At 42.8% G+C, this 8054-nt stretch overlaps 1 protein-coding gene across 1 annotated transcript in view; it reads left to right on the forward strand.

The window, feature by feature from the left end:
* The window catches only part of LOC138953299 (uncharacterized), a 29975-nt gene extending 22452 nt beyond the window's left edge, over positions 1 to 7523 (forward strand). Inside the window, exons 10-15 of the mRNA XM_070325099.1 lie at positions 314 to 488; positions 1586 to 1726; positions 2513 to 2577; positions 3529 to 3603; positions 5788 to 5917; positions 6276 to 7523. Coding sequence (XP_070181200.1) covers positions 314 to 488; positions 1586 to 1726; positions 2513 to 2577; positions 3529 to 3603; positions 5788 to 5899 — 568 coding nt within the window. The 3' untranslated portion in view covers positions 5900 to 5917; positions 6276 to 7523. The remainder of the gene's footprint in view (positions 1 to 313; positions 489 to 1585; positions 1727 to 2512; positions 2578 to 3528; positions 3604 to 5787; positions 5918 to 6275) is intronic.
* Positions 7524 to 8054: the final 531 nt, after the last annotated feature.

Here is an 8054-nt window from a genome sequence, read left to right on the forward strand (position 1 = left end):
ACGACGTGTTTCACATCACAAATATCATACTCACATCTTTGTGACATCCACAGAGTGTGGGAGAATCACTTTAAGGCAGTGGATAGTGGGCAGAAGGCGGGGCTATGACCTGTCACTCAATCTTTTGTTGTCAACAGAGCCGGTGTGGAAGAATCGCCTGAAAGCAGTGGATTGTGGGCAGGAGGCGGGGCTATGACCGGTTACTCAATCTTTTGATCAGTGTCCACAGAGTGTGCGAGAATCGCCTGAAGGCAGTGGATTGTGGGCAGTAGGCGGGGCTATGACCTGTCACACAATATTTTGTTGTTCACAGAGTATGGGAGAATCGCCTGAAGGCAGTGGATTGTGGGAAGGAGGCGGGACTCTGGCTTTCAACTTTTCTTCAGGAGCCCGGCCTACGGCTGTTGTGGGCCGCCCCCTCCTTGCCGCGTGTAGATATATCCAAGACAAAGAAACCCTGGGGAAATCCGGCACTGCCTGGGGATCAGGTGAGCTGAGAGTGTGCAAATGTGTGTTTGAGGGAGAGAGAGAGAGAGAGAGAGAGAGAGAGAGAGAGAGAGAGAGAGAGAGAGAGAGAGAGAGAGAAAGGGAGGGGGAGAGAGAGGGAGGATGGTACTGAGACTGAGAGAGTACGAGAACAAGAGAGACATCCAGAGAGAGAGAGAGAGAGAGAGAGAGAGAGAGAGAGAGAGAGAGAGAGAGAGAGAGAGAGAGAGAGTGTGTGCGTGTGTAGCTTTGTCTTTTAATTTGGTGCATGGGTACTACTGTTATTGTGTGTGTGTGTGTGTGTGTGTGTGTGTGTGTGTGTGTGTGTGTGTGTGTGTGTGTGTGTGTGTGTCTGTCTGTCTGTCTGTCTGTCTGTCAGCCCACACTCTAAGCAATTTTTATGTGTCTTTTTATCATTAAACTGTTAAGCATACAAACTAAATGAGATATTAGCCCATACGCCCTTTTGACAAAGGGTGGCCGCATGAAAGACCTTGCAACAAGAGCCTGGAAAAAAGACCATTCTGCAGCGTAACGGTTACTGGAGATTAGGGCACTTTGGGGACACGACTCAAAACTCTAGTTATAAAACCTAACAATTTTAAATCAAAATACAAGTTGTTGGAACGTTTAATTATTGACAATACAAAACGTTACGTTCACAAATATATCGACCCAGCGGTCTTTTAAATGCTCAGACAAACACTAATTACACAACACTTATCTTGACCAGAGACATTATATATTCTATCTATGTCTCTATCTTGATAACATGTTCAGCGGCTTGCAGTGAACCACAATCGATTCTGAATTTTGATTCTGAATTTTGATTCTGAATTTTAATTCTGAATTTTGATTCTGAATTTTGGAACTTTGGCAGTCTATCTGTTTTTGGATTTCTAACTTCTTCTTCTTCTTGTCGATCACTCAGATGGAAACGCCGGTTCTCCGCGCAAATGTTGCCGTGCGCTGTAGGTCGTCCAGACTGCCATAGAGCTTCCCTTGCACCGTGGTCGCCTCCGCCCAGATCTGGCTCCTGAGGCCATCGTGTAGTGGGCAAGTCTGCAGCAGGTGTTCTAACAATTTGAACTGTTGGCAGGCGGCGTTCACAGACTTCAGTGCCTACCTGATGATCAGCGAGGGGTCGCTGTGTGACCTCAACGGGCGTCTCAAGCAGCCCGTGTCCATGAACAGGTTCAGGCCCAACATTGTCATCGCTGGATGCCCGGCGTTTGATGAGGTAAGAAGACTAAGAACCATAGATACAGTGATACGATTGCACATTGTTGTTTGTGTTTGTGTTTGTATGCAAATGATGACACTGGTCGCCAAGCATTAGAGCTAGAATGAGTGCCTTTGGTAGATAATTCACATTTTTTTAGTTTCGATATGAGTTTTAACGATTTAATTAACAGTATAAATAAATGAAACACTGAGTGGGTAATATAGATTTTTACACTCACAATGTACAAGACTTGAAATCAACTTTTTAAAAACATCTTCCTTGCCGGATAAACAACCACTTAGACTATCACAGATCACACATGCTTTTACGTGGAATAAGAGCACCCTTTCACGTGAACAGATAGCAAAACTCGACGGCCTACCTGCTTTCTGTGAAGCCGAGCAGATTTTTTGTTGTAGCACTCATGAATACAGCCAGGCAGGCTGTTGACTTTTGTCACGTGTTCAAGCGGAAAGATGCTAGCTCTCATCCCATGTGAAATCTTGACAGATCTGTTTTGGTCTACACGATAGTTTATACGCAAAGAAAAGTATATGATGGTACTGGGGCAAAACACAAGGTGTGTTTGTGAGATATAATGTGTAATGCCACGGCCAGGTTTTCGTTGGTCTTCATGTGGGTATCATCAGTTTGATTTACTGTATAAGTAAATGCAACTGTAGACTATTATGGACCTGTTTAAGACTTATTCATGTGTGTGTGTGTGTGTGTGTGTGTGTGTGTGTGTGTGTGTGTGTGTGTGTGTGTGTGTGTGTGTGTGTGTGTGTTGGACACTTTCAGAACAACTGGTCTGAAGTGAGAATCGGAGACAAGGCGATCTTTAGAATACTGGACCCCTGTGACAGGTAAACAGTCATTTTTTGCTTTGGGCATTCAGTTCTAACTCAATCTTTTCTCTCTTTTCCCGAGCTTCTCTGTGCACCCCCTCCCACATTAGAAAGACACGCAGCTTCATGTTTGTGTCCTGTGTCTCATATTCCATATCGCATTCCCTCTTCCACATGCAGAATACTCTCTCCATGTCAATATTGTTTGCCCAGCACCTCAAGAACGTTTCTCAGCGGGTTACGAAATATTGCTGATTATATCAGTAAGCACTATCTATATATATATATACGACTTGTGTGTGTGTGTGTGTGTGTCCGCGATGCACGGCCAAAGTTCTCGATGGATCTCTTTCAAATTTGGTGGCCATATTCAGGTACACCCCGGACACAACCTGGTCGATGAGATATTTCAACACGTGCTCTCAGCGCGCAGCGCTGAACCGATTTTGGTTTTTCTCTGGATCCATTCCCAGTAACTCTTCCTTATCTTCTCCAGTGTTTTCAGCGTTTATCTCCCTTCCTTCGTGTGGCGTCAATCCATATTCCCGTTTCTATTTTTAGAAGGTCACTGTCGACAACGCTCAATCCATATTCCCGTTATACTATTTTTAGAAGGTCACTGTCCCAGCGAAGCCGGGTATTACTCTTCTCCAGTATTTTGCGCGTTTATCTTCCTTCCTTCGTGCGGTGCGCCGGCAAAGCTGGTGTACACCCCCCGGCGCAGCCGGGTATTCGGCTCGACTTCTTCCCGGCGAAGCCGTACCCGGCGAAGCGGGTATTCATCTAGTATCTCATATGTAACCATGAGCTCAATCAATGACTTATAGAGAACGAGATTCCCTGCTGTACTTTTTCATTAGAGCAATTTTTTCTTCAAGTTGCTTTAATCATTTCGCTTAGTTTTTAACTTAAGAACAGACGGACTAATTGATTGCTTGATTAACTATTCTGCTGTGGTCACTATACTAGGTGCCTGCTGACCACGGTCATCCCAGAGAAAGGGGAGCGTGATGCCGCCTCTGAGCCACTCAACACTTTGAAATCGTAAGTCTGTTTTGCTTTACGGTGGGACCCTCTTTTGAGACTGCCAAAATATGAGAATATTAGGTCTTACAAGACAGGGAATTTTAAAATGTAGGTGAATTTACAGATTTTCTGAAGAGCAAGTCTGAAAACTTAAGGTCTTAAAAGGGGAGGTCTTAAATTTGGGGGCCTTAAAGGTAGGTTCCACTGTAGTTATTGTATCCCCCCCCCCCCCCCCAAGACACAATACTATAACCTAGATGGAAGATGGGAGATGGAAGCTTGCTGTATGTTATGTAATGTATATATTGTGTGTGATACGTGGAAATGTGATACTATTTATTTGCATGTATGATACAGGTACAAATGTGATAATTGTAGGCTTATACTAGTGATTACTGTGTGTGATACATGAAATGTGATATGAATGCTGTTTTTATATGTTATACTCTTACTTTCTCCCAAGCGCAAGACAAATTCTTCTATGAAAATTGAAGCCAATAAAATTGGAGTTGAGTTGAGTTGAGTACCCTCTAATTTCAAGTGATGTTGTAATAATTGCGTGTAGCTATCTGTTCGAAGACAAGTCTCAGTTTCCGAGACAGCGCACGGTATGTCTGCTGTTATTAACAGCTATTGTGTTTTCAGCGTAGCAATAGGGCCCGATATTTAGACGAGACAAGTATAATGCCGACGAGTCGAAGACGAGTCGCATTATACTTGTTCGAGTCTAAATATCGGACCCTATTGCTACGATGAAAACACAATAGCGTTTATATAGCTATTCTGACATTAAATTCTGTGTTAAAATCATGTTTTTGTCAGCAACAAGTACCAGAATGGTCCATGTCGTTGATTGCAGACGACGGTTCCCTTTCCGCATGAAGCCACGGAAATAACCGAACATTGAAAAACCCACGGACATGTATTACGGAGAAAACTCGAGATAACCGGATGCTTAGCATTACGTCAATATGTTAGGAATCATATGACGTATCATGCTTGCCTACGTAGATTGTATGTTCGAAAGTCTGACTTCTGTTGGGAATTCGCGTGGTGAAGACTGCGGTAAATCTGTAGATGATAAGAGAACAAGGATTGTCTCAGAAGAAACGACGAAATGTTTCAGACCGGTAACTTCATTTCAACATTGCACTATACAATGGACGTTCTATGTGACAGGAGAGTTTGCTGATTTTGTGTTAAACATTGGAGAGATCGTCTGCTAGAATCAGAGATAGGTCGCTTCAGATTGCAGCTTCTGGAAATTTGCAAGGTTTGTTGCCTGTTAAAGAACTGGATTTTACACGTAATGTATGTCATGTACAGTAAGCAACAACAAAAACACACACAAAGCAAATGGCATCGTCTGTCGACTAGCCACAGAATGCGTGTACTTTATACACGTGGAAGAAACCGGAACCATGCGTCTTTGTTATTGCCGATATCGTTTGGATATCGGCAAAAATGGCCAACTTCTGTAGCGTTATGCTTTGATGATCGGAAAAGGGATGTGTGAGACCATCCAATCACAGCCCCCGAATTCCCCCACGTGTCCATCAGAATAGCTATATAATTATTTTATTTTCAGTTGTAATAGCAGTGACCTTGAAATTTGGTACCCTCATAGCCTTTCATGCTCGTTGACAAACTGTGTGGACAAAACAACGAGCATGAAAGGCTATGAGGGTACCAAGTTTGAGTGGTCACACTGTAAAAATGTACTAGAAAAGTCCAGTTCAGTCTGAATTTGTCACTTTCAATTGTTAAGTGACCTCCGTATGACCTTGACATAGCCAATCAACGTTGCCCAATTTGAGATGTCCACGTTCAAAAACATCTGAAACTGTTCATTATTGTCAGTTATGTTCTGTGAATACAACCCTGTTCAGTGTGACCTTGACATTTTACCGATCCGCCAGACTTGCATCAGGTCTGGAGGTCATCAAACCCTGAAAAAGTCTAAGAGCTAGCTTCAGTAACAGTCTAAAAAATGTCAATGTTAAGTTTGTTTACAGATGGTGGGCCGACCACACATCGTTCATTACTATGACTCACTGATTACTCAGGGGGGGTGGGGGGGTGGAAAAAACACCTCAATGCTAAGTGTTTTGCCACAGGGCCAGCAAGCCAGTTGGCTGTCCAGCTGTCTAAACACTGACAATTGCTTAGACTGTTGAATCAAAGCCTTTTGGACATGTGCAGGTACCGATGTTTTCCCAACTATGGAACAAGCCCCCTGTTTGGAGCAAACGCTACCATTGATGTGGAGGGTGTGGTCAAAGTTGGGGATCCTGTCTACGCCCTCAGAAAGTGAGACCAGGATGCACACTGTACTCAACATTTCTTCTTCTTCTTCTTCTGCGTTCGTGGGCTGAAACGAAATTTACGTGTATGACCGTTTTTTACCCCGCCATTTAGGCAGCCATACGCCGTTTTCGGAGGAAGCATGCTGGGTATTTTCGTGTTTCTATAACCCACCGAACTCTGACATGGATTGCAGGATCTTTTTCGTGCGCACTTGGTCTTGTGCTTGCGTGTACACACAGGGGTGTTCGGACACCGAGGAGAGTCTGCACACAAAGTTGACTCTGAGAAATAAATCTCTCGCCAAACGTGGGGACGAACTCACGCTGACAGCGGCCAACTGGATACAAATCCAACGCGCTGCCGACTGAGCTACATCCCCGCCCACTCAACATTTCATTTTCAGTGCCGTCCTTTCAATGCGCACAATCATTATGTGACCCTCCACCACGGAATGAGTCGCATGTCCCCTTTTCATGATTTTCATATTTTTACATTTTCTTAAAGAGTTTTTTTTATTCTCTATCCAGTGGTGAAAACCGTTTTAGAAAAGAGTGAACACTTTTCAAGTTATAAGCCTGTGACTAAGGTGACCCTCACACTGTTACTAGACACCCCCCGGACTTATATTATGCCTAGCGCAGAACCGCATGAGGTGACATGCGACTCATTTCGTGGTGGAGGGTCACATATTAACTGCTACGGATCTGTCCAGGGTTTTACATGGAATTAGAACATTCTTTCACTTGAACCCAAACCCAAAATCAAAAGCCCGAGTGGGAAGTTTTTGCTGAAATAGTTTGACAGATTGACATAGGTGTCAGATACACAATTAAGTCAACAGCACAAATCCCATTGAGCACAGAAAGCAGCCAGACTGCAGAATTTTCGGATATGTTTAATTTGGAGTATGCTCTTATCCTGTGTAAAAGCTAGGTGGGGTCTGTGGCTGTTGACATGATGTTTTACGCGGGAAGGAATGTATCTTTAATCATCAATGTCAGTTTGAACCCTCCTGAAGGTGGAATAAAAGCAGAGCTCAGAGACATTTACTTTTCTTGTGAAAATGGTACACATGTACTGACAGTGGTTGTAGTGATATCAGATAATGAACCTCAAGTCGCTTGTTCATTTCAATGCTTGTTATTCTCTCAGGTGCCAGGAGAATCATTCCGAATAACTCTCGCTTACTCTATTACACATGTCAATGCATTTAGAGCGCTTACTTCCCTTTGTTGATCAGATATTTAGTTCCGATATGTGAATTGTACAGATACTTTGTATCCAGATGATGTATTAATGTATTCAAGTAACCGTACAGACCAGGGGAGGTGCTGTAGACTCAAGTGTATTCCAACGATAATCAGATTCAATATGCAACGGAAGCGTGATGAACAGTGACATACTTTCAGAAACCAAAGATGATGTGCTTAACTTTCCATCCATATGAAACATTTAGAGAATTGCTGTTTCTGTTTTTGCATGTGTAATGTCAGATCTATCAGTGCGAGTAAGCTTTAATTTAAAGTTGTCTTTTTATCAGAAAAGTTGTTTTTATTAGAAAATGTGTTAATGTGTTTTTATTACAAAGAAACATTGTAATATGACAGTAAAATACTCCTGCCATACAATAACAGTTTTAGTGTGTGTTAGTGCGTGTGTCTGAGCCCGCAAACAAGTCTGTGTTTTCACTTAGCGAACAACTATTACGTGATCGTAAACAGCTGTTCACCATACAATTCCATTGTACACGCTCACGCAGTCAGTGGTTATAGCTGGAAACAATGATGGCTCGGTCTACATTTTCACACAATCTTTTCACCCATCAGATCCTCAAAAATCTTTCCCAAATATTTTGTTGTTCTCCATTGAGATCCTTTATTTGCACAATCAGACCTCCCTGGAAGCAAGCACAACGAGCAAGTGCACAATTCCTCACGAACACAGATACTCACCACTTTCTTCTTGTATACAATCAACTTTTACCAATTATATCATTTACAGCATTTATGTATCATTACACAAGTTTACAGCTTCCCATGTACTCCATGCTCTCACTTGGGACAATAGAACCAAGAAAGCACCAACCACCTTGGTTCAACACAAATGAAGGATACGAATGAAATCAATAAGCAGGATTACCATGGCAACAGTGAACAATGTTA

This window comes from Littorina saxatilis, linkage group LG17 (assembly GCF_037325665.1).
Source record: "Littorina saxatilis isolate snail1 linkage group LG17, US_GU_Lsax_2.0, whole genome shotgun sequence".
Taxonomy (NCBI): domain Eukaryota; kingdom Metazoa; phylum Mollusca; class Gastropoda; order Littorinimorpha; family Littorinidae; genus Littorina; species Littorina saxatilis.